The 26624-nt window shown below is 54.5% G+C and overlaps 1 protein-coding gene across 1 annotated transcript in view; it reads left to right on the top strand.

Moving 5' to 3' along the window:
* The window catches only part of AUTS2 (activator of transcription and developmental regulator AUTS2), a 171753-nt gene that overhangs the window by 87304 nt on the left and 57825 nt on the right, over positions 1-26624 (top strand). Inside the window, exon 5 of the mRNA XM_038758859.1 lies at positions 11958-11987. Coding sequence (XP_038614787.1) covers positions 11958-11987 — 30 coding nt within the window. The remainder of the gene's footprint in view (positions 1-11957; positions 11988-26624) is intronic.

Below are 26624 nucleotides of genomic sequence, written 5' to 3' on the forward strand. Positions count from 1 at the left end.
AGTAGACTGTGAGCCCCCGTTGGGTAGGGACCGTCTCTGTATGTTGCCAACTTGGACTTCCCAAGTGCTTAGTCCAGTGTTCTGCACGCAGTAAGCGCTCAATAAATACGATTGAATGAATGAATGAATGAGGAGATATGATTTCAATAAGGTTTTGAAGTTGGGGAGAGCACAGCGTGGCGCAGTGGAAAGAGCCTGGGCTTTGGAGTCAGAGGTCATGGGTTCAAATCCTGGCTCTGCCATTTGTCAGCTGTGTGACTTTGGGCAAGTCACTTAGCTTCTCTGTGCCTCAGTTACCTCATCTGTAAAATGGGGATTTTAAGACTGTGAGCCCCACGTGGGACAACCTGATCACCTTGTATCCCCCACACGCTTAGAACAGTGCTTTGCACATAGTAAGTGCTTAACAAATACCAAAATTATTATTATTATTATTAAGTAGGAGAGAGAACAGGTATTGAATCCCTATTTTACGGTTGTGGAAACTGAGGCACGGGGAAGTGAAATGACTTGCCCAAGGTCACACAGCAAGCAATTGGTACCGTCAGGAATAGAATCTAGGTCCTCTGAGTCCCAGGCCCCTGCTCTTTCCATTAGGCCATTCTCCTTCTCAGGCGAGTGTCATTATGTGCATTCTGCAGAATTAGGCCCCCAACAGACCCTCTAATGGGGGCAGTGGAAACCCTCATTCTTCGTTAATGGGAGGGGAGAGCTGGCCATTTTCTCTCACCCCAGAGGCTCCATGAGGGCAACGTTGGCACTCAGCTGGGTAGAAGCGGCCCTCCCCCGCCCATTTCTCAAACGTGGACGTGTCCCTGCAGCTGCCGATGGTGACCCCTGAGTACACAGGCCCATTGTCCAGCCACATGCTGACCAGCTCTCCCTTTGGGGCACTGTGCCCCCTGAAAATTATTTTTTGAAGGGTAGGAAGCAACCGGTGCCCAGAGCTGTCACCCTGTGCCCCATCTCTAGGGGGCTGGGGTACCCAAATGGCCCATTCCCTCAAGAGTTACACTGTCACGGCCCTCCTCCAGCCAGAGTCTTTGGACTCTGGCCCCACAGAGATCTGTCTCTCTAAGGGGAGAAACAATGTGGCTTGGTGAATGGACTGCAGGGCTGGGAGGCGGGAGACCTGGGTTCTAATCTCATCCCCCCACTTGCCTTCAGGCTAGTCATTTAACTGCCCTGCAAAATGGGGATTCAATATTCCCTGGTCCCTCCCACGTGGGACAGGGACTGTTTTCCTCTTGATGGTTGGGTATCTACCCCTGCTCTCAGCAAAGCGATCCCCGGTGGGGGGGCAGTGGTAGAGGTGTGGTCTCAACAGCAGAGGGGTGGGGGTTCCTGCCCCAGTGCGCTGGACAGAAGGACCCCCACCCTGGCCCGACTGTTAGACTGCGATTCTGCGCAAGTGGGCCGGCTGACCGGAGGGTGCCGCGGGCCACCGAGCAACCATGACGTGGCTCCGGCCGCTTGCCCCCGACCTGTCTGTAACAAATATCTGCCGTGCGTTGTTAAATTAATCTTCCGTTGAAAATTAATGCAGTTAGACTCCCCGACTCTGGTGTAATTCCATGTTCGCGGGCGTGGAGGACGTGAGCTGTGTGTGGAATAGGGCGAGGGACCCGAGCTGGCTAGCCCTCAGACTCTCCTCACCTTGAACCAAGTGGGCAGTGCTGGGGGCAAAGAAGCGGGAGGGAGTGGCTCAGCCTCAGCCAATGAGGTGGAACTGGGCCCCCCACCCTCATCCCGGCACTCCCCCAGAAAACCGCCTCCCCTCCCCATAATCCAACACCACCTTCCTTCACCTTTCCCCGTGAACCTGATGCGTTCTGGGTTCAGATGGGTGTTGGGAAGGAAGCTTCCAGTGATGAAGATAATAATCCTAATAATAATGATGGTATTTGTTAAGCGCTTACTATGTGCAAAGCACTGTTCTAAGCACTGGGAGGATACAAGGTGATCAGGTTGTCCCACATGGGGCTCACAGTCTTAATCCCCATTTTCCAGATGAGGTAACTGAGGTCCAGAGAAGTGAAGTGACTTGCCCAAAGTCACACAGCTGACAATTGGCAGAGCTGGGATTTAAACCCGTGACCTCTGACTCCAGAGCCCGGGCTCTTTCCACTGAGCCACGCTGCTTCTCTAAGATGATCCAGTGATGATGTGCCAAGTGCTGTGCTGAGCCCTGGGAGAATCAGAGCAGACACAGTTTCCTCAAGGGCCTCTGGATCTAAAAAAAGGGAGGGCGGGGATAACAATAATAATAATAATGGTATTTGATAAGCGCTTACTCTGTGTCAAGTACTGTTATAAATGCTGGGGTAGATACAAGCTAATCAGTTCCATATGGGGCTCACAGTCTTAATCCCCGTTTTGCAGATGAGGGAACTGAGGTACAGAGAACTGAAGTGGCGGAGCCGGGTTTAGAACCCAGGTCCTTCTGACTCCCGTTCCCATGCTCTGTCCACTAGGCCACGCAGCTTCCCTGTGGGATCTCATCGCCGTTGTATAGATGAGGCCTCTGAGGCCCAGAGAGATTTAGGGACTGGCCCAAGGTCATACCGTGGGGCCAGGGATGGGTAGTTGAGGAATGCTGAGGGAGTTCTCCCCGTGTCCTCCCTCTCCCCCTGCCAATTCCAGTCAGCAGAGTGGACTCTGTCCAGAGACAGGGAGTGATCCCAGCCCCGAGTCTCTACCAGAGGGACTTGGCCTCCCAGGGGCCCCGTTGGGGCCGGAGGGACCCAGGTTTGAGGGTAGCCTAGCCTTGCCCTCCTCAAAGTTGCCCCCCTGCCCCCCTGCACTGCCCCTCATGCCACTGGCTGGCCCGTTTTGGGGTAGAGGAATGTCCACTTGACTGTAAGAGAAGCAGCATGGAAAGAGCATGGGCCTGGGAGTGAGAAGGACCTGGGTTTTAAGGACCAGAGCAGCATGGCTCAGTGGAAAGAGCCCGGGCTTTGGAGTCAGAGGTCAGGGGTTCAAATTGCGGCTCCACCAGTTGTCAGCTGTGTGACTTTGGGCAAGTCACTTCACTTCTCTGGGCCTCAGCTACCTCGTCTGGAAAATGGGGATTAAGACTGTGAGCCCCCCATGGGACAACCTGATCACCTGTTAACCTCCACAGCGCTTAGAACGGTGCTTTGCACATAGTAAGCACTTAATAAATGCCGTCATTATTATTATTATGATTTAATCCCTGTTCCGCTACTTGTCTGCTGTGTGACCTTGGGGAAGTCACTTCACTTCTCTGTGCCTCAGTTCCCTCAGCTGTAAAATGGGGATTGAGACTGTGAGCCCCACATGGGACAGACTGTCCAACCCGATTTGCTTGAATCCACCCCAGCGCTCAGTACAGTGCCTGGCACATAGTAAGCGCTTAACAAATACCATAATAATAATAAACATTATTATTATTTGGGTGGGCCTTGGAGCCTGGGCTGGTCTTGGTCATCCTTGGGCGGGGTTTTGCCCAGCGAAGTGAGAGAGGGTCAGACCAACCCGGATGTTGGTCACCAGGCGAAGCCCCAGCAGTTTCGGTGGCGGTTGCCAAGCAGAAGGATTCCTTAACCTGGGCCGCCGGCTACTCCGACGAAGCTACCCCTTTCCCCGCGGCCCCCGCACCGACCTCCCCCCACCCCCCAACCCCTCCCTCGGCGCCTTAGAGTTAACGGGGGTTTTCAAGAAGGGATCTTGGCGGGGATTTTCCGGGTTCAGCACAGATTAAGTTGATGGAGGAAGGAGAGTTATTTGCCTGTCAAGTGGCAGTTGTTTATCAAACAGATTTTCACCGGGGCGGCCGTGGTGGTTCAACCGTTTCTTTCTCTGAGCGGTGTCCGGCCGCTGCCTCCAAACTCCCAACCCTCCTCCTTTAACTTCCCCCCTCCTCCTTTCTTCCTCCTTTCTCTTCCTCCCTTCTCCTCCTTCCTGCTTTATCCTCTTTCCTCCCCGATCCTCCTGCCACCTTCCTACCTTCTTCTCTTTACTCCTCCCTCCTTTTCCTTTCTCCTTCCTTCTCCCTCTTCCCTTCCTCCTCCTTCCTCCTCTCTATTCTGAGGGCTTCTCCTCCTCCCCTCTCCTCCCGCCTCCTTCCTCCCTTCTCCTCTTTACTCCTCTCATCTCCCTCTCCCTTCCTCCTCCTTCCTCCCTTCTCCTCTTTACTCCTCTCTTCTCCCTCTCCCTTCCTCCTCCATACTTCCCTCTCCTCCCGACTCCTCCCTCCTTCCTACTCTCTATTCCTCCCCTCTCCTCCCTCCCTTTCCTTCCTTCTTCCTTCTCCCTCTCTCCTCCTTCCTCCTCTTTCTCCTCCCCCTTCCCCTCGTTTTTTCCCTGCGAAGGGTGGTGGGTGTCTCACCTCTCCACCCGTCTCTCTCTGCCTTTGTCTCCCTAGCTCTATATATCGTGTGTCACCTTAACCATCTCTTATCATGCCGCTTCATTATTCAGCTCTTATCTCTGTAGTCACCCGGGGGTCCTGATTGCCTCTCGGAGGCCCCGCCCCCTCAGCCCCCTCCCCAGGAGTTCTTCCGTGGCCTCGGGCTGCTCTGAGCAACAGGATTGAAGGCTGCAGTTCTCTCTGGCTGCTCTGATAGCTGCTTCAGGGCTGGCCCTCTGCCCACCCCCCTCCTCGAGGCCCCCCAGATGCAGGCCCTGCTGCCCTCAGATAAGCCCAGGGGCCACCCCTCGCCCCCCCACCCAGGGACCGCCCACCCCCACCCCCTCTCCGGCTCCAGGATTGCCCCCTGCTTCTCCCGGGTAAAGGATGCCCAGGACTCATGAACTCACAGGGTTGGGGGCTGGGGAGCCTTTACCCTGGGTGATGAGGGGGAGGTTGCGCCCGCGGGACAGGAGCGGTTAGTTTCCCTTGCTCATGGGCCCGGATTTCACCTCCGCTGGATGTCAGGAGAACTGGTGCTGGTGCTGATGCTGGTGGCCACCAAGGGCTCACAGTCATGGGGACAGGCCTGGGGTGGAGGCAAGGTCACTGCGGCCGGAACTGTCAGCACTATCACAGTCACCATCATGGTCACAGTCACCATGACCGTCAGCAGCACCATCACCGCACACTCACCGTCAGTCACCATCACAGTCACTATTACTGTCAGCACCGTAACTGTCACCATTGCAGGCACCATCGCCGTCACTGTCACCATTTTCTTCCTCAACTGTCAGTACTACCGTCACTCACACATTCACTTTTGCAGTCACCATCATGGTCACCATCACCATTTCAATCACCATCACCATCCCAGCGACCATCACCGTCACTGCACACTCATCATAGCGGTCACCAGCTCAGTCATTGTGACCATAACCATCACTCTCATACTCATCATCTTAGTCATTTGTCACTGTGTCACCATCACAGTCACCATAACCATCAGCAGCAGTCACTACAACTCACTGTCACTGTCATCATCACCATTTGGGTCACCATAACCATCATGACCATGTTACTGCACACTCACCATCGCAGTCACCATCACCCTCAACGCCACCAACACATTCACCCTCCCTATCAGCACCACTGTTACACCTACACTCACCATCACTGTCACCAGAAGAGTCACCATCACAGTCACTGCCATCACGACCCCCCACGCTCCCCTGCCCCTGCCATGAAGAGAGGTGAGGATGAGGGGTGACGTTTTCCCGTTGGGTAAATTGAGGCCGGTGACAGGCCTATCCAGGCCTGAGTCGGGTTTCAAAACCACGATGACTGAGAAATTAAGACATTGGATCTCTCTCTAAATGGCAGCCTCTCTCTGCACGCTGAGAGGCAGAACTCGGTTGGGGTCCGGTGGGTCTGGGGCTGCGGCCTGAGGAGGTCCTCCCGCCAGTCTCCCCGCATCCGGCCCGGTGCCAGGGAGCCCGGGGAGGCCGTCGGCCACTAGCCAGCCAGGCCTTCTCCCACACCATTCCTTCCTGGGCCAGCCCCTCATCAAGAGAAAGGGTTAATAGCATGCTTATGTTGCAGTGCATTAAAAACTCTAATTAAAACAGCATTACACTCCCATCCGCCAATCTCCAGTAATCTTCTTTAATTGCAGTAATTAAACTCTATTTACATGTTCAGAATACTTGTAATTTATCAAATTGCACTCTCTGCTCTACATTTAATCAAACAAGCAGTTCCAGTATATTTAGTGTGGAAAGAAATAATTTCAATGTTTTGATTGCAGGAGCAGATTCGCCTGGAAGTGTATCCCTCTCTTGGAAGTGGGTTGTGGGAATTATCATGTGACTGCTTAATTGCTGCCTGGAAGCTCCCTGCCCCTCCCTCGGTCCCCCGCTGCCCACCCCCGGATCGGTCCGCTTCCCAGAGAGTAGGGGGCATCCGGGCCAGAGGAGGAGGCGCGGCAACTGGCGGGAGGGGGTGGGAAAGAACGGGAAAGGAATTGTTCGTCCCAAGCTCTGTTTGTGAGTTGAGCCCGCTGGGGGCCAGGGTATGGCTGGCAAACATCTACCGCCTGGATCTCGAATCAGTCCATTAGTCGATGGTATTTCTTGAGTGCTTACTGTGCATAGAATATGGTACTAATTGCTTGGGAGAGTCCAGTACCACAGAGTTGGTAGACATGTTCCCTGCCTGCCAGGAGCCTACAGTCTAAAGGGATTTCAGCCCCTCCCTCAGCTCGTCCCAGAAGAGTAATGATGGTGCCAAGGTCAGTATTCACTGCACGCTCACTGTGCTAGATTCATATTCTTATATTCTGCTGCTTCCCCTGTGTGTGATTTATTTTAATGTTTATCTTCCCCTGTAGACCGTCAGGCCCTTGAGCATCGCGTCTACCTACTCCATTGTACTGGACTCTCCCAGCATTTAGAACGGTGCTCTGCACACAATAATTGCTCAGTAATAATAATAATAATAATGGCATTTGTTAAGCGCTTACTATGTGCAAAGCACTGTTCCAAGATCTGGGGAGGATACAAGGTGATCAGGTTGTCCCATGTGGGGCTCACAGTCTTCATCCCCATTTTACAGGTGAGGTAACTGAGGCCCAGAGAGGTTAAGTGACTTGCACAAAGTCACAGTAGATGCCTTTGATTGGCTGGCTGATAGACCCCTCCTCCCCCCGCGACTATGGTGACCCTGCCCGCCCTCGGTCCCTCCGGCTGCCACTGTCTGGGGTGCGTCTCTCCCCTGTCCATCGGGAGCCCTGGCGCTGAGCTGGCCAGAGTCAGCTGAGAAAACAGATTCAGGCGTTGGGCGTTCGGTGCTGGTCTCTACATTTCACAGGCCTACATACATCAGTGTACACATATGTACACGTGTACAAGCACCCTCACATTCATTCATTCATTCAATCGTATTTATTGAGCACTTACTGTGTGCAGAGCACTGTTCCAAGCGCTTGGGACAAGTCGGCACACACCTACAATCATGCAAACATGTGAGCATTGGCCCAAATGCATGTGCACACGGGCTCATATGGATGTGACATGCATATCCCCGAGCGCACACCTATACATGCATGTGCTCCCCTCCCCGCTGAGCGGGGGGCGGGGAGGGGAGTGTGTGTGGGGGAGAAGTTGGGAACTGGGGAACCTGGGTCCCTGTCTCGGAGCGAGGGGGATGGATTTCCGTGGTTCATGGTGTCAATCTGCAAACCCAGACATACACAAATGCCCTACGCCTCTGGGATTCGGGGAACTTGACGAGGGGTCGGGCTTTCTGCTGAGCTACCCCAGCAGCGGCAGGCCCTTTTCTTCTCACCCTCCCTCCCCCGCAACCCCGAAAATCCGGCCTCCAGCTCGGCAGGAGGAATCTGATGGGAGGTTGGGAGGTTGTCAGCGCTGTTACTCTTCCCTCTTCCTTTCCCTCTTTGTCTCCCCCTGCGCTGCTCTGTCTCCTCCGCCGCCCCCTCCCCTTCCCTTTACCCCTCCTCCCTCCCTGTTCCGCCCGCAGAGCCCCCCGGCCAAGATGCCTCATTGGCTTTTGCTATTAACTTTTGTGCTGAAAGCCCGGATCAGAGCTGCTGTGACCAATCGATTCTGCCTGCCCCTCTGGGAAGACCCCCCTCCCCCGCAACACACATCCCCATACCCCCACATCAGCGCTCCCCCACTTCCCCAGGCCCCAACTGCCTCCCTGCCATCTTTCCAGACCCTTGACGGGCCTGGGGACAGCCGGCAACCCGGCTCCATCTGCCTCTGCCCTCACTGCCTGGCATCTGTTGGCAAGACTGAGAGCCTGGGAGTAGGCTGGCACGGGTAGATGATGATTATGGTATTTGTTAAGTGCTTACTATGTGCCAGGCACTGTACTAAGCGCTGGATCCCCCTCCTTCCCTGCCCCGGCCTCACCAAGGGCTCTACCACACAATCCCCAGCACTGGGAGTGGGATCCTGCCCCCCGGGGAATGGGCAGGACAGTCGACTGACCTCCGATTCCCCCCCCACCCTTCCCATCCCCTCCCACCTGCTGTGCAAGTGCAGGGCTCTGGACTGGGCACCCTCTGTGTACAGAGTGCTACATTGGTTACCTACCTTCTGTGTTCAGGGCGTGGCATTGGGGGCCAGCTGGGTACAGGGCATAGGGCTGGATGCAGGGCACTGGTTTTCTATTTTTATTTTCACGAGAGTCCCCAGGCCCGGGGCACTGCGGGATCTCAAGGCCGCAGAGGTGGTTGAACGCATCCAACTCAGGCCTGACGTCACCCCGGTGCCCGCCTGGGGAGGGGGCAACCGGCATGTGTAGCAGTTGCACAGTTGCAGGCCACCATGCTGGCGGGCAGAGGACCAGTAGCTCTGGCAGCCACTGGGGATCCCTGCCTGCCACTGAGCCGTCTGCCAAAATGTGCCACTAACACCCCGGGCCCTGAGCCCTGCCCGGCTCGGATGGTGACCCCACCATGGCTGGCTCTCACGGTGCCCCCTCTCAGAAGCAGTTCCACTTGGGCCGCGGAGGAGAGGACGGGTTGGGACAGTGGGGAGGCCCGTCCTGGGGGTGCGTCTTGGCAGGTGGTGCCGGCCCATGGGGCAGCATGTTTGCTCTCTGTGGGGGCTCCACAGTCTGTCTGTAGTGCACATGTGTGGGCATGTAGATGTGTGTGCATGTGTGTGAACATGTGCCTTCTAGCGTGCACCCACTTCCTCTGGCCAGCTGGGCCCAGGGTGGGGGCGGCACACCTGGGTCCCGGCGTAGGGCGTGAGCTGGAAGAGCCGCGGCCCCCGGGTCAGGGCATCCTCAGACACGCCGTCCCCAAGTAGCTGCTCTCCTCATCCCTCGCCCCCACTGACTCAGGGAGGCTTGGACCGGTTTGGCGGGGAGCAGTTCGGGGGTGGGATTCATCCCTGTGTTAAGCACAGACCCAGCACACGACCCCAGGGAGGGTCCGGCGCCCAGGGGAGGGTCCAGCCAAACACCGCTGCCTCTCCTCCCCACCTGTCCACTCACTCCCTCGGTCACTCGAGTTGGACAGCTGCTACAGGCAGATGCCCGCTGGGTGCATAGCACAGTAATAATAACAACAATAATTATGTTGCCGACTTGTACTTCCCAAGCACTTAGTACAGTGCTCTGCACACAGCGCTCAATAAATACGATTGAATGAATGAATAATCATGGTGGTATTTCTTAAGCACTTACTATGTACCAAGCACTGTACCAAGCGCTGGGGTAGATACAAGCAAATAAGGTTGGACACAGTCCCTGTCCCATGTAGGACTTACAGTCTCGATCCCCATTTTACAGATGAGGTAACTGAGGCCCTGAGAAAATGAAGTGACTTACCCAAGGTCACACAGCAGACGCGTGGTGGAGCTGGGATTAGCACTCAGTTCTTTAGGCCTGGGCTCAATCCACTAGGACATGCTACTTCTCCTGGCAGGAATCGCACCTACTTACTTTCCTGTATTGTTCTTTCCCAAGCACTTAGGACAGTGCTCTACACATAGTAAGTGCTCAGTAAATACCATTGGTTGATTGATTGCAGAGTGCTGTAGTGAATACCCGCTGTGTGCAGAGCTCTGTGTCCACACAGTGGGGCTGAAAAACAGACCTGTGGCTGTCCCACAGTGTGTTGCAGCATCTTGGCCGTGGTGAGGTAGGAGCCTGGCAGCAGCAGCAGCAGGTCTCATTGTCCAGCAGCATGGCCTAGTGAATAGAGCCCAGGCCTGAGAGGCAGAAAGACCAGAATTCTAATCTCAGCTCCACCGCTCATCTATCTGCTGCTGTGTGATCTGGGGCAGGTCACTTCACTTCTCTGGGCTTCAGTGACCTCATCTGCAAAATGGGGATTAAGACCGTGAGCCCCATGGAGGGCAGGGACTGTATCCAGCTTGATTATCTTGTATCTACCCCAGCGCTTAGAACAGTGCTTGACACATAATAAGTGCTTAACAAATGCCATCATCATCATCATTGTCATCATCATCATCATCATCATCATCATCATGTTCCAGCAGGACCAACCTCCCCCATGCCCCTGACAGGGCTGACCCCTACTCGCCCCCCCCCCCCTCCCCCCAGCAGGACCCACCCGCTCTGACAGGGCCGATCCTCCAAACCCCTGGTAGGGCCGACTCACCCCACCCCCAGACCCGGGCAGGACTGACCCCTCTGAACCCCTGGCACAACCAATCTACCCCCAAGCCCCTGGCAGGGCTGGTTCCCCTAACAGGACCAATCCCCAGGCCCGCTCCCCGGGGTCCCCTGCAGGGCCGACCCCCCTCATCAGAGCCCCCGGCAGGGCCGACCCCCAAGACCCCCAGCAGAAGGGATTGCAGCAGGCATACCGGGGCCGCCGGGGAGATAGCCTCCACAGTGGCAATCGTGGCTTGATTTGCCAACACATTTCCAATGATTAAAACGTCATTAGGCTTTCAAAGCCAGTGCCGCTCTTCCCCCCCCCCACCCCCCCGCCCACACTCCCACCTGATGGGAATCCACCCTGCGCCAGGCAGGCGGCCGTCTGCCCCACGCCAGATGGTAGCCCGGGCACCGGCACAGGAAGCCGTTCTGCAGCATGGCCTGCGGCCTCTCCCAATCGTCGGCCACTCCGCCCCCGACCGCCGCCGGCCGGCAGCTTGCCAAGCCGGGCGGCCTGGTCCTGGCGGCTGGCCGTCCGGCTCCCGGGCCCGGAGCCCATGCGTGGTGGTCCCTGGCACAGCCTCGCCACCCTCCCTGCCTGAGCCTTCTCCTGGCCTCCCTCCCCATCTCCGCCTTGCCAGCTCTGTCCCCTTCAGCCTGCCCCTCCCAGCCTGTCCCCTCTCAGCCTGCCTCCTCCAGTCCTGCCGCCAACCCCCCAAGCCTGGCACAGTCCGCCCCCACCCTGCAGTACTCCCAGGGTACCTCCTCTACTGCTCCCATTTGGTTTTTTATTATTGTTAATATTATTATTATTAATGATGATGATAATGGTATTTGTTAGGCATTTACTATGTGCCAGGCACCGTGCTAAGTGCTGGGATAGGTACAAGGTTGTCAGGTTGGACACAGTGCCTCTCCCACATCAGGCTCACAGTCTTCATCCCCATTTTACAGATGAGGGAACTGAGACCCAGAGAAGTGAAGTGACTTGCCCAAGGTCACCCAGCAGACAAGTGGTGGAGCCAGGGTTAGAACCCAGGTCCTTCTGACTCCTAGTAGGGAGTCTGAGTCCTTGCTGTATCCAGTAGGCCAAACTGCTTCTCGCTTGTCTGCTGTGTGATCTTAGACAAGTTACTTGTCTGTTTTTCAGTTGTGTGATCTGTAAAATGGGGATTTAAGACTGTGAGCCCCATGTGGGCCATGGACTGTGTCCAACCTGATTACCGCGCATCTACCCCAGTGCTTAGAACAGTGCTTGTCATAGTAAATGCTTACCATAATAATAATAAGGCCTGTCCTGCCGGGGTTATTTCATTCCCATCACCCCATATCCCCCATGTTCCCCCACATCCACCGTGTTCCCCCATGTCCTCCTTTGCCCCCCCCAACCCCATGCTGACTTTCCCTCTCCTTTCCCTTTCAGTGCGACAGTGACAGCGACCAGGAAGAGAAGGTGAGACTGCAGCCAAGTGCACCATACCCACACTGGGCACAGCACATCCACCCTCACACACACAGCCTGTGTACATAGACACAATCACACACCTACACACTGTATATGTGCACCCTAGGCACCCAGGTACACACCCATATGTGCACGCGGTGACCTGAGGTTTTGCCCTCCCCTCGGCCAGGCATTGATGGAGATGAGCGGGGGTGGAAACGGGCCGACAAGGGCACATACCTTGCACTGGCTGGATGTGAGCGTTTGGACCTAACCGGGCTGACCACCCGCTCCACCTGTCCCATATAGCTGGCCGGGACATTGCAGGTTGGGCAGGGGCATCTAGTCCCCAGAAGGGTTCATGTTCTGGGAGGCGGGGGACAACCTGGTGTTGGAGGAGTTTGTATCATTTGTTGTGTTGTGCAGCCCCGGGACTGCCATGCTGAGTCCGGGGCCCTCGCCGAGCAGCTGTCGGGAGGGGAGGGGCCGACGGTATGAGGTGGTCCAGCCCGCTCTCAGCTCATCGCCTGCTGTCTGCTTGTCACCCCCTCACTGCCCCCACACTCACACTGTGCCCACTGGCATCCTCGAGGGAGGTGACAACAGTGTTGAGGTGATTTTCCCAGTGATTTTCCCTGTGCTTAGTACAGTGCCTGGCACATAGTAAGCGCTTAACAGATACCATAACTATTTTCCCGCTTACTGCGGTCACTTATCCCGGCTGTCGTGGGAGAGCACCCCAGCTCTACCCTCCTTCACGGGCAGCCGCAGCGGTGGCCTCCAAAACCGAGGGTGACATGACCCCTCCCCACGTCAACCTGCGCTCCATCCTGCGCTCGATCCTGTGCTCAGTTCTGCATAATGACCTGTGCCTCGCTCTGTATTCTGGCCTGTCTGTTCAGTCTTTAATCCATCACGTGCTCCATTGGGTGCTCCATCTTGTCCTTGGTGTTGGGCTTAATCATGTACTCCGGCCTCTGCTCCATGGTTTGCTCCGTTCTGCATTCTGGCCTGTGCTCAAACTGTGTTCTGGCCTGGGCTCAGTCCGTGATCTGTCTGGCTCTTTAGCCAGGGCTTGGTTTTATATTCTGTTCGATGCTCCATCCTGAGCTCAGGCCCATGCTCCAGTCTGTCCTCAGTTCTGTGCTCTAGCCCGTGGTCTCTATTCCGTAGTGTTGTCGGTCTAGTAACCGGCCCAGGCTATGACCTCTGCTCGGTCCCGTGCTCGCTCTCTTCTCTGTCCTGTGCTCCAGCTTCTGCTCAGTCTGTGGTCTGGCCTTTGGTCCTTCATGGGTGGGGTGGGGGGTTAGGGTGAAATTAGTGTTAGGATAAGGTTGGGGTCAGGGAAGGTCAGGGAAACAGAGTGGCCTAGCAGACAGAGCATAGCCTGGGAGTCAGAGGACCTGGGTTCTAATCCCGGCTCTGCCATATGCCTACTATGTGACCTTGGACAAGTCACTTAACTTCCCTGGACTTCAGTTTCCGCAACTGTAAAATGGGAATTCAATACCTGTTCTCCATTCCACTTAGACTGTGAGCCCCATGTGGGACAGGGACTGTGTCTGACCTGATGAGCTTGTATCTACCCCAGTGCTTAAACAGTGCTTGACACATAGTAAGCGCTTAACAAATGCCATTAAAAAAATTTGGGGGGGAGGCCACATCTGGTCCTGGGTGAACTGTGGGGTAGGGTCCACCCCCACCCTGCAGGAGCTGAGACCCCAGGGATGTCCCCCGAGCCCTGCTGTGCTAGAGTACCTGGCACGGGGTATCCTGCATTGGGTGCCCGCTGCAGGGTGTCCAGGGTAGGGTGCCCAGCCCAGGGCACCTGGTGCAGGGCAAAACTGTCCACAGCTACTTCTGGATCAGTGGGTGCCCAGCACTGCTGCCCAGTGGCTCCCCTGGCCGTGCTCTCAAGTGGAACTGGACACCGTGCCACAGAAAGGCCGCCGGGATCCTTCGTAACCAGACAGTGGGGAGGGGGGCTCGTCAGAGCCGGTGGGGAAGAGGCTGGGAAGTCCGGGGGCCAATCTGGCAGGGTCCTGGCACCCTCATTCTGAGTGAAGGACTACCATACCTTAAGGCCCTGAGAACCCCTAAAACCTGTTCCCCAAGCCCCTGATTGTTCCATGATCACTCCCTGGTGATTTATTATCCAGGGGCAAAGCAGCGGTCCATCCCCCCCGCCCCACCCTGGGCCCCCGACCCCATGCTGTCACGAAGCCAAGCCCTCTCCAGGGAAATTAAGTTGAATTTAGAGCATGGGGCCTGGGGCTCTCGGGAGAGGGAGCTTCCTAATAAGATCTTGGCACAAGGATATTTATGAAGGTAGAGTCCTGGGCGGGGGTGGGAACAGCTGAGGCAGGGGCCTGAGCTTTGGGCCGCATTGGGGTGGGGGCGGGCAGGGCCAGAGTTTGGTGGGCCACGCCTGCCCCGGGACTCCAATGCCCATCACCCGTTCTTCCCCCCCTGTCCTGTAAGAGGGTAGGAGCCCATGGACGCTCAGGCAAGGGTGCGGTTCGTTTGTTCATTCATTCATTCATTCAGTTGCATTTATTGAACACTTACTGTGGGCAGAGCACTGTACTAAGCCCTTGGGAGAGTACAATACAACAGTAAACAGTCGCATTCCCTGCCCATAATGAGCTGGCAGTCTAGAGGAGGGAAGACAGACTTTAATACACATAAATAAATTACAGATATGGGCATAAGTGCTGTGGGGCTGGAAGGGGGGAAGAACAAAAGGAGCAAGTCAGGATGACGCAGAAGGGAGTGGGAGAAGAGGAAAAGTGGGGCTTAGTCTGGGAAGGCCTCTTGGAGGAGACGTATCTTCAGTAAGTCTTTGAAGGTGGGGAGAGTAATTGTCTGTTGGATTTGAGAGGCAGGACGAGGGCTGGGAGTTGACAAGACCTGCGAGATGGAGGCACAGTGAGAAGGTTAGCACTAGAGGAGCAAAGTATGCGGGCTGCGCTATAGGAGAGAAGCGAGGTGAGATAGGAGGGGTCAAGGCGGTAGACTGCTTTAAAGCCAATGGCGAGGAGTTTTTGTTTGATGTGGAGGTGGATGGGCAACCACTGGAGTTTTTTGAGGAGTGGGGTGATATGCCCTGAGTGTTTCTGTAGAAAAATGACCTGGGCAGCAGAGTGAAGTATGGCCTGGAGTCGGAAGAGACAGGAGGCAGAGAGGTCAGCAAAGAGGCTGTTGCAGTAATCCAGGCAGAATAGGATGAGCGATTGTATTAACGTGGTAGCAGTTTGGATGGAGAGGAAAGGGCGGATTTTAGCGATGTTGTGAAGGTGGGACTGACAGGATTTAGTGATGGATTGAATATGTGGGTTGAATGAGAGAGGAGTCAAGGATAACGCCAAGGTTACGGGCTTGTGAGACAGGACATGCAGTTGCGTGACCCCTGATCTCTGAGAGTCAAGGGCTCAGACCATGCTGAGCTGAAGGTGCGGGAGCCTGGGACCACAGATCCTGGAGCCGCCATGGAGGTGACAAGAGCCTCCTGCAGGAAGGCAGTGTATCTCTTGCTTCTGTTGTACTCTCCCAAGCTCCCAGCCCATCATTCTGCACACAATGGGCTCTCAGCCTAGTGCACTACACAAAGCATGGCGGAGTGGAGAGAGCACTGGCCTGGGAATCAGAAGCTCATGGGTTCTAATCCCGGCTCCGCCACTTATCTGCTCCATGACCTTGGACAAGTGACTTCACTTCTCTGGGCCTCAGTTATATCATCTGTAAAGTGGGCATTGAGACTGTGAGCCCTACACTGGACAGGGACTGTGTCCAACGCGATCGGTTTGTGTCCATCCCAGCACTTAGTACAGTGCCAGGCACATAGTACGTGCTTTACAAATACCACAGTTATTAGAGAAGCAGCGTGGCTCAGTGGAAAAGAGCCCGGGCTTTGGAGTCAGAGGTCTTGGGTTCAAAACCCGGCTCCGCCACTTGTCAGCTGTGTGACTTTGGGCAAGTCGCTTCACTTCTCCGGGCCTCAGTGACCTCATCTGTAAAATGGGGATGAAGACTGTGAGCCCCCCTTGGGACAACCTAATCATCTTGTAACCTCCCCAGTGCTTAGAACAGTGCTTTGCACATAGTAAGTACTTAATAAATGCCATTATTATTATTATTATTATTACAGTAGGCGTTCAGCATAGTGTTCTGCATACAGCAGGCACCAGGTCAACCCGCTGCACATGATAGGTGTCCAGTTCAGTGCTCTGTGCACAGCAGGCATTTAGTACATACTGTTGTTTGAGTGGTCTTAGTACAGTGCTCTGCACACAGTAAGTGCTCAATAAATACGATTGATGATGGTCGATCAATGAGGGGGCTGATGGGTGGGGGAAGAGGCAGGCTGAACTGTGGGGGATAACCCGGGGTGGGAGGTGGGGGCAGGGACTAGGGCTGGAGCGGAGCTGGGGCTGGAAGAGGGCAGGGCTGGGGCGGGATGGGGAGGGGTGCACTGATCTGGGTCGGAGGGCCCTGGAGAGGCTGCAGGGAGGCTGCGGGGATGGGGGATCGCGGGGGTGGGGGGAGCAAAGAGGCTGGACCCTTCCAAGTTACAAATCACAGCCTGCGATGTCACTTATCTGCTAATGACACTGCTGCACAGATTATTAATTCCATCCCAGAGTGCGGTGGCTGTTGCATTTTTATGACATTGATTAAACGTCTTGTCTCCGGCCCCCGTCCGCCCCCCGCCCACCCCCCGCCCGCCCAGAAAGCCACAGGCCGGTTTTACACCAACAGCTCGTAAATCTGGCCTTTACTGCCCAGAAGGGAGGCCGCCTCTCTCCCCGCTCCCTGGACTGAGCGGGCATCCCTCCGTGACCCAACACCCTGCTGCCGGGCACCGGACCCTACTTGGGCAGGCCTGGTCTTCAGCTTTGGCGTTGGGAGGGTCCAGGGAGGGTCCGTTGTGGAAGCCGGATGCCTGGGAGCACTGGGTGAAGAGGGGGCAGGGGTTCCTGGGGGTTGGGAAGGGGCCGCAATACATGATCCAGGGGCAGGGAAATTCCAGGTGCTGTACCTCGCCCTGCCACTCCTGCCAAGGAACATGGGGGAGGATGTTGGCAGCGAAGGGTGAGGTTTGGTGGATAGGGGTTAGGGAGGCATGGGAACAGGGCTGGGGGTTCTTGGAGGGCCTTGGAAGGAAAACCTGAGCTGAGTGGGGGGCTCGGCTAGCGGAGGTGCCAGAACTCCGGGTTGACACAGGTCTCGGAGTGTCTGTTCCTGGGGACCGAGCAGAGGAACCCTGGCCTTCTGTCACAGAGGATCTGGGTGGTCCACTGCCCAGAGGCAGGGTGATGGAGCTGGTGACCTCTTTTTGAAGCCCTTTTCGGGTCCAGGTTCCTTGATTTCTGGGGAAAACCTGATTTGTTTACTAGGCCAGGAGTGTTGTATTGTACTCTCGCAAGCACTTAGTACAGTGCTTCCGCACGGTAAGTGCTCAATAAATACAATTGGTTGAATGAATGAATGCAGTGACCAGTTTATGGTTGTGCCTTTAAGAGTATAAGACTATGAATGGCACACATCCCCTCCAATAATAATAATAATAATTATTATTATTACGGTATTTGTTAAGCATTTATTATGTGCCAAGCATTGTTCGAAGTACTGCGTAGATACAGAGTAATCAGGTTGGGCTCACAGTCTTAATCCCCATTTTACAGATGAGGTAACTGAGGCACAGAAAAGTGAATGGACTTGCCCAAGGTCACACAGCAGACAAGTGGTGGACTCGGGATTAGAACCCACATCCTCTGACTCCCAAACCTGTGCTCTTGCCACTAAGCCATACTGCTCAGTCACAGGGTCCTCTGGGACCAGGACGCGGGCTCCTCGACGGCACCAGGATGTTGGGAGGAACTGTGTACTGGTTGTTCCTGGGTTACCCACCTGCATGGTCAGGGATGGACCACCCCACACCCCCAGCTCTCCTCTCTCCATCCCAGACTCTTTCCCACTCACCCAACACGGACCATCCCACAACCACTGACTCTCCCCTCTCCACCCCTCACCCAATGACCCAGCACTGATCACCCCACACCCCTGACTCTCCCCAGTGACCCAGCACGAACCGGCAGAGCGCCGACCCTGTACTGGGTGTCCAGTGTAAAGAGAGCACTGAAGAGATAGCCTTCTGTGTCTGCTCATACACTTGGCATTCTAGTGTGTGCAGAATATGCTAAGAACTCGGGAGACCGGCAGTAGAAGTAGCAGCATGGGCCCTGTCTGTGCACAGGAGATTTTCCATAAATGCCAGTGATTGAAACACAAAAAGACTGCAATCCTGAAGCCTCTGGAAGGAGAGGAAGGGAGGGAGAGAGAGAGAGCAAGGACAGGGTGGGGAGAGGGTGAAGAGGAGAGTTGGGGGTGGCGGGGGGTCCTGAGGGTGTTGTTCCCGAGGTGAGAAGCGGCCAGGGGCCTTTACCAGCAGGCTGCGTGCTGCCAGGCTCACCTGGAGACCAGTTGATGCTAAAATGAGTCGAGTTTTGTCGCTCTCATTTATTTAACCGATCCGTGGGGAGCTGGAGTCCACTGGGGACACCCGGCAAACGGGAAACTTGCCGAACGAACGTGTGAACACTTAGCACAGCGACAGCGACAGCGGGAGCCAGATAACCAGGGATGGGGGGGACGGGGGAGGAGGGAGAGTTCACACTTCTGATTAGGCTGAGCTAAACGCACTTGTAAATCACGGCTGCCAAGGTAACGCTGTCCGCTTGCCGCTCTGCACACGTTAATAATAATAATAATAATTTTGGTATTTGTTAAGCACTTACTATGTACAAAGCACTGTTCTAAGCGCTGAAGTGTCCAGGCCACTGTTCTGCGCACAGTACAAGGGTCTGCACACAGCAGGTTCCCTGAACAGTGCTCTGTGCACTATAGAAGCCAAGTAAGTACCGTTGATCGATTACAGAAGGCTTCCCTGTCAGACCACGGACACCAGGTAGGCGGGGGAGCCCCTCCCCTCCCCTGCCCTCCTCTTTTTAAATGGTATTTGTTACGTGCTATGTGCCAGGCACTGTTCTAAGCGGTGGGGTGAGATACAAGCTAGTCACATTGGACACATTTCACAGTTTTAATCCCCATTTTACAGGTGAGGGAACTGAGGCACAGAGAAGTTAAGCGACTTGCTTAAAGTCACAAGTGTTGGAGGCGGAATTCGAACTCAGGTCTTTCAGACTCTCAGGCCCGTGCTCTGTCCATTAGGCCACGCTGCTTCTTGTGAAATGACCCCTTTCATTCCTGCCCGGGCTGCTTCTTAAGGCTCAGCGTGTTGGGGGCCTGAGGGTTGGTAAGGGGGGGTAGTCTTGGTTCACGTGATCCAGTTGCAGCCGGGGAGGGTGAGGTGGGGCCAGTGTCACCAGGGTGAAAGTACTCGGCGGCACCAGGGACATGAGGTCACCGCCCATGGGCACCGCCATCAGCAGCCAGAGAAGAAGAGTCATCAGGTGGACAGACCTCAGGACTGGATGTCAAGGGACTGAGTTCTAATCCCGGCCCTACCACTTGCCTGCTGTATGACTTTGGGAGAGTCGCGTATCTTCTCTGTGCCTCATTTTCCTCATCTACCAAATGGGAATTCAATACCTGTTCTCCCTCCACTTTAGACTGAGAGCCTCAAGTGGGACAGGGACTGTGTCCGATTTGATTTTCTTGGATCTGCTCCTGTGTTTAGCAAAGTGCTCAAGGCATAGTGTTTAATACATACCAGAGTAGTATTAGTATTAGTAGTATTACTAACAAATAATAGTATTTGTTAAGCACATCCTATGTGCCAAGAACTATACCAAGCACTGGGATGGATACACACAGATTGGGTTGGACACAGTCCCTGTCCCACGTAGGGCTCACAGTTTCAATCCTCATTTTACACATGAAGTAACTGAGGCAAAGAGAAGTGAAGTGACTTGCCCAAGGCCACATAGCAGATAAGTGGCAGAGCTGCGATTTGAACTCATGACCTTCTGATTCTCAGGCCCGTCCTTTATCCACTATGCCATGCTGCTTCTCAATAATAAGAATAGTATCACTATTATTATCATTGCTATTATTACTATTATTGTCATCATCACCACTGGCACTCCACCCTCTAGCATCACCATTGGGATGCACAGTAAAGGGAGACCCAACTCCTGCCGCTCTGGGGGGTTTTAGCGTGGAGTTCAGAGGGATAGACCCCCTGAGAGTCAGGGTTGGTAGGCCCTGGGGCTTATTCTGGCACTTCTGGGAAGGAGTGGCCCACATTACCGTAACCTTTTTGGTATTGACTGCACAAAACACTGTGCTGAGCCCTGGGACGGACCCAGGAAAATCAAATCGAACACAGCCCCCGCCCCCAGGCCAGGCTCCCGATCCAGTAGGGTCGGAGGATGAGCGGGGGGTCCCATCCCCATGGTACAGCTGGAGAAATTGAGGCCTAGTTGGGTTTGTGGTTGTGTATGAGAATATGAATACGCATGGGCTGCGCCCTGGCTGGGATTCTGGATCCCGGGTGCGCAGGAGACATGGAGAGGGGCATGGGGCAGGAGGTGTCCGCTGGCTAGCGGGAGAAGCCGGAAGTCCCGAAGGTGCCCTTCCTTGGCTCTGGGAGCATCCTACGGGTAATTAAAGACAAAAGCCTCCAAACAGCAGCTTCCTCTCTCATCCCTTCCCCTCCCCAGGCGCCTTTCCCCTCCTCGCTTTCCTTTCCCTCTCCCCACGTGTCATGAGGGAGGGAGGAAGAGGGAAATAAGAGTGAGGGAACGATGCCCTCTCACTTCCTCACTCCTTCCAGACGGGCACCCGCTCGCAGCAGGCAAGGGGCGGCTTTGTGCCATGCAAACACCGGGACAAATTGTGGCATTTTTGGGCCGCCCGCAGTGGCACTGCAGGGCAGGTGAGGACCAGCCCGGGCCAGGCCTGAGGCCAGTGGGTCCGCAGCTCCCGCAGAAATGCAAACTGAGCCACTGGGGCCTGGGGGGTCTGGGGGGAGGGCACTGGGCTCTAGCAGCTATGGGGCAAGCCCGCCTTCCCGCAGCCCTCCGGCCCCCTTCCCACTGCCTCAAATGTTCTAAGTGCTTTAGTAGGTACCAGTTAATTAGGTCGGACACTGTTCCTGTCCCACAGTGAGGCTCATAGTCTAAGTAGGAAGGAAAATAGGTATTTAATCCCCATTTTACAAATGAGGAAACTGAGGTATGGAGACTAAGGTCACTCAGCAAGCACTTGGCAGAGCCGGGATTAGAACCTAGGTCCTGTGACTCCCAGGACTGTGCTCTTGTTGCCTTCTCTCCTCTCCCCCTTCTCCCCTCCCCCATCCCTTTCCTTCTCCCTCTTTTTCTTCTCTCTCTCCCCTTCTCATTCTCTCCTCTCCCTCTCTCCCTTCCACCAGCCTCCCCTCCCTCTTTTCCTCTCTTTTATTTCCCATTTTAAATCATGCACAGTGTAATACAATAAGCATTAAATCATGCAAATTGGTCTAGGTTACATTTTGAAAAATGTTAAGAGGAAACCGTTAAGATACTAGGTTCTGGCAGGCAATGCATTTTAAAGTTGAGGGATTTGAAATATTTCAGCAGTGGACCTAAAACAGCATAATAAATTAGTTCAACTTATCAGCCCTAAACAGAATTATTCATCTTCTAAAAGGGCTTCCTCGCCGCTGGGCCCCACGATCACTCACCTCCCCTGCCCCGACTCAGAATCTGCGGCCCCCACTTTGCTGGATTTTCCTGATTCATTACTGCCTGTTACTTTATGAATTTTTTATCAGCATTTTAATAGCCCTTTCGGATGATTGAATGTAAGGGATTCTCGTGGCAGAGCCTTGATTGAACAGAAACAAAAATGTGTGTCGCGGGCGAGCACTAGATCCAGACCCCCAGAGAGGACGCGGGGGGCACCGGACCCCTTGGTGGGGTGGGAGAGGGGTCACGGCTGGGGAGAGGCTGGGCTGGGTCCCGGACTCTGGCGGGTGGCGGGGTGGTTGGGGGAGATTGGCCATCACCACCCCCTCCTGTTCCCACAGTTGGCAGATGGACTCTGGAGGAGGAGGTCTCGAACCTTCGACAGAGAGCCTCCACCCCCCACCCCCCCCGCCCCCATTCTGGCGCACTGGCTGGTCAGCAAGGGCCTCGGACAAACACAGACTGACCCTCCGAGCTGAACTGGGCCAGGCTGGGGTGTGGTGGCCTGGGCTCAGCTGGGCTGGGCCAGGCTGGGGTGGGTGGGCTGGATTGGACTGGTGTGGACTGGGCTGGCCATTCACTGCTCCCTGTTGGGGAGGGGAAGAGAGTATCACTGAGAACCATCCATCATCCATTATCGCTCGGAGGCTCCTTGGGGTCACTGGCTAGGCCTTTTACTTCTGCTGTATGCTCTGAGATGCTTAGTCCAGTGCTAGAGGTGCCCAGGCCAGTGCTGTGTTCACAGTAAGTGTAGAATAGTCCTTGTGATGGGTCACTGGGGGAGAGTCAGGGATGGAGAGGGGAAAGCCAAGGGTGTTGGATGGTCTGTGCTGCATCACTGGAGGGAATCAGGGATGGAGAGCGGAGGGTCAGAGGTGTGGAATGGTTTGTGCTGGGTCAGTTGGGGAGAGTCGAAGATGTGGGTGGCCAGGAGGGCAACTAGCACACGGTTCCAGGTGCCCATGTCAGAGCAGAGTCCTGGGCCGAGAGGGCCGGTGGGCTGACTTGGAGGACGTCACTCAGGGTCTTCACCCCAGCCACTTCCTGGGTGACTCTGGGCAGACATTACCGCCCCCCCACCCGCCACCTCAGCACTCTAGACTGGACTGGCCCCCTCCGCTGCCCCGCCACACTGGGCTGGCTGGCCCTCTTCTCCACCCCTGCAAGCCAGGTGGATCGGTCCCCCTCTGCTGCCCCAGCACACTGGACTTGGTCATGCCCCCTCAGCTGCCCTAGCTCACTGCAGCCTGTCCCTGTGTGAAGCACGTTGGCAGTAAGCCTTTCCCACTCCCATTGTGCACACAAATCTCACTGCAATTATCCCCTGTTTTGGCGTAGTTAAATGGCCTGTCCCAGCCGCCCCCAGCTGCGAGCGCCGCCGGCTCCCCTGATTGCGCTTTCAGGCTGCAGAGCACCGGGACATAATGGCCGTCACCGCAGACTCACTGCAATTTCGGGGACGGCCCCGCTTGCGTTCGCCATGGCAGCCTTCCTCGCTGTGCCCGCAGAGCGCTGATGAAACACCCCAAAGCTCCACACGAAACAACCCCCTTCTGCCTGCCTCTGGGGCTGGTGTGGGGTCAGGGCTATTTCATTCATTCATTCAATCGTATTTATGGAGCGCAGAGCACTGTACTAAGAGCTTAGGAAGTATAAATTGGCAACATATAGAGATGGTCCCTACCCAATAATGGGCTCACAGTCTAGAAGGAGGAAACAGACAACGAAACAAGTAGACAGGTGTCAATACCATCAGAATAAATAGAATTATAGCCATATAATTCTATTTATGTATATATTATAATAATGATGGCATTGTTAAGCGCTTACTATGTGCAAAGCACTGTTCTAAGAGCTGGGGGGAGGATACAAGGTGATCAGGTTGTCCCACGTGGGGCTCACAGTCTTAATCCCCATTTTACAGATGAGGTAACTGAGGCTCAGAGAAGTGACTTGCCCCAGGTCACACAGCAGGCATGTGGCAGAGCTGGGTTTCGAACCCATGACCTCTGACTCCAAAGCCCATGCTTTTTCCACTGAGTCATATATATTATATTATATTATGTATAATATATATTATGTTTTATATATATATAATTCCATTTATGGCTATTTAAGGCACCCCCACCCCCCAACCATCAACCATCTTCACCATCCCAGCCCCCCTCACTCTCTGGGTGACGGAGCCCCGTTTCAACCATCCCAGCCAGTCGCAAGTGATGGGGGCCCCCACTGGCTTCACCATCACAGCCCCCTGTCCCCGGCCTCCCTGTGACTCTAGCCCTTTTTTTCCTGAGCTGCAGTGAGGCCATGGGGTAGGGACTTCCTGCTCTATCCTGGCTTCGGCCCATGGCCCCCGCATCAGCTCAGCCTTTAACAACGAGGGACAACACTGATGCTAGCCGCTGGTGGGAAAAGGGTCGTGAAAAGGGCCCTCCTCCCCGTCTCCATCCCCCCCGCCTTACCTCCTTCCCTTCCCCACAGCACCTGTATATATGAATATATGTTTGTACGTTTGTACGTTTGTGTGTTTGTTTCTCTATATGTAGAGAAGCAGCATGGCTCGGTGGAAAGAACACGGGCTTTGGAATCAGAGGTCATGGGTTCAAATCCCAGCTCCACCACTCATCAGCTGTGTGACTTTGGGCAAATCACTTAACTTCTCTGGGCCTCAGTTCCCTCATCTGTAAAATGAGGATGAAGACTGTGAGCCCCACGTGGGACAACCTGATCACCTTGTAAATTCCCCAGCGCTTAGAACAGTGCTCTGCACATAGTAAACGCTTAATAAATGCCATTATTATTATTATTATATATTACTCTATTTATTTATTTTACTTGTACATATTTATTCTACTTATTTTATTTTCTTAATATGTTTTGTTTTGTTCTCTGTCTCCCCCTTCTAGACTGTGAGCCCACTTTTGGGTAGGGACTGTCTCTATATGTTGCCAACTTGTACTTCCCAAGCGCTTAGTACAGTGCTCTGCACACAGTAAGTCCTCAATAAATATGATTGAATGAATGACTGTGGTCCGGAGGAGGCACTACTGTGGCAGCTGGGCATGAGGAGAGTTTCCTGGCCAGGATTTCCATTGCTCCATCAGGGGAGGAATGGGGCTGGCATGCAGAGGAACTACGGGCACACCTCCGTCCTGAGACACGTCCTCATCCATTGACCCCAGCGCCCTCGGGATCCCAGCATTCCCGGTGGGGGGTCGTCGGGCCTGGGGCCTGGTGCAGAGGTGCAAGGACTCATCCGTGGGGTCTCTGTTAGGATTTGGGGTGTTGGCTGGGAGACTTCTGCTTCACCAGGGCCTGATGATAATGGTGGTGGTAGTGGCGGCGGCCGTGGTGGTGGTAGTGCTGGTTGGTGAGGATGGAGGTGGTGACAATGATGGCGGTGATGATGGTGGGGCTGGGGGTGGTGATGGAGGGCGTGGCTGTAATGGCAAGGCTGGGGGTGATGATGGAGGTGGTGATGGCGATGATGGAGGTGGTGGTGGTGCTGGGGGTGAGAATGGAGGTGTTAGCGGTGCTGAGGTGATGATGGGGGTGGTGATGATAGCGTGCTGGGGGTGAAGGTGGTGATGATGGCGTGCTGGGGGTGGAGGTGGTGATGCTGGGGTGATGACCGAAGTGGTGGTGATGATGGAGGAGGTGGTGAATACTGCTGCTATTGGCTTAGAATGAACTCAAATGGTTCTGTCATGGGACGTGGTAATCGTTCCCACCATGTCAGTACTTTCATTCTCCTTGAGGTAAGAAGAATATACAGCATTCTTTATCTATCACAACAATTACAGATGATTTTCCTGGTCTGCACAATTTCTATAGGGAGCCTGGACAGAAGGGATCTTGTACATATTTACTATTCTGTTTATTTTGTTAATGATATGCATTTAGCTTTAATTCTGTTTGTTCTGATGACTTGACACCTGTCCACATTCATTCATTCATTCAATCGTATTTATTGAGCGCTCACTGTGTGCAGAGCACTGTACTATGCGCTTGGGAAGTACAAGTTGGCAACAGATACAGACAGTCCCTACTAAACAGCGGGCTCACAGTCTAAAAGGGGGAGACAGACAACAAAACAAAGCATATTAACAAAATAAAATAAATAGAATAGTGTTTTGTTGTCTGTCTCCCCCTTCTAGACAGTGAGCCCACTGTTGGGTAGGGACCGTCTCTATATGTTGCAACTTGTATTTCCCAAGCACTTAGTACAGTGCTCTGCCCACAGTAAGTGCTCAATAAATACGATTTAATGAATGAATGGTGGTGGTGATGCTAGGGGTGGTGGTGACAAGGATGATGGTGGTGAAGGTGTAGAAGCTGGGCCCCAGTGGACTCTACTGGCAGTCAGGGGGCTGGGCTCTGAGAGTTGTCAAGTCCAGTCAATCAATCAATCAATCAATCAGTGCCAGTGCCCAGCTACCTCACATCTTCACCATGTTAGGCTCAGCCTCATGTAAAACCTCCATGCCTACTGTCCACCCGTCTGCTGTACGACTCTGGCTACTGTCTGTCTGTTATCTGTCTCTCTGTCCATCCGCTGCCTCTCTCTGTCCACTGCTAGCAGTCCCTCTGCTGTCTCTCTGTCCATCGCTCTGTCCATCTGCTATCTGTCCACTGTTTGTCTCTTTGTCCACCTGCCATCTGTCTCTGTCCGATTTCTGTTTGTTTCCCCTCTCTCTCTGTCCACCCTCTGTCAGCTATCTGACGGCACTGTCTGTTTGGTATCTCCTTTTCTTCTCTGCCTCTCTGCCCACTGTCCATCTCTGCTGCTCACCTTGCCTGCCTCTTTAAGTCATCTGGATGTCCGCTCTCTGGCTTCTTTCAGTCCCTTTCTGCTTCTCCATGTGCCGTAAGCCCCTCTGTCTGTCATCCCTCTGTGTCATCCTTATGGCATTAGTTAAGCTCATTTGTGCCAAGCACTGTGCTAGGTGCCAGG

The sequence above is a fragment of the Tachyglossus aculeatus genome, chromosome 17, assembly GCF_015852505.1.
Source record: "Tachyglossus aculeatus isolate mTacAcu1 chromosome 17, mTacAcu1.pri, whole genome shotgun sequence".
In the NCBI taxonomy this organism is placed as follows: domain Eukaryota; kingdom Metazoa; phylum Chordata; class Mammalia; order Monotremata; family Tachyglossidae; genus Tachyglossus; species Tachyglossus aculeatus.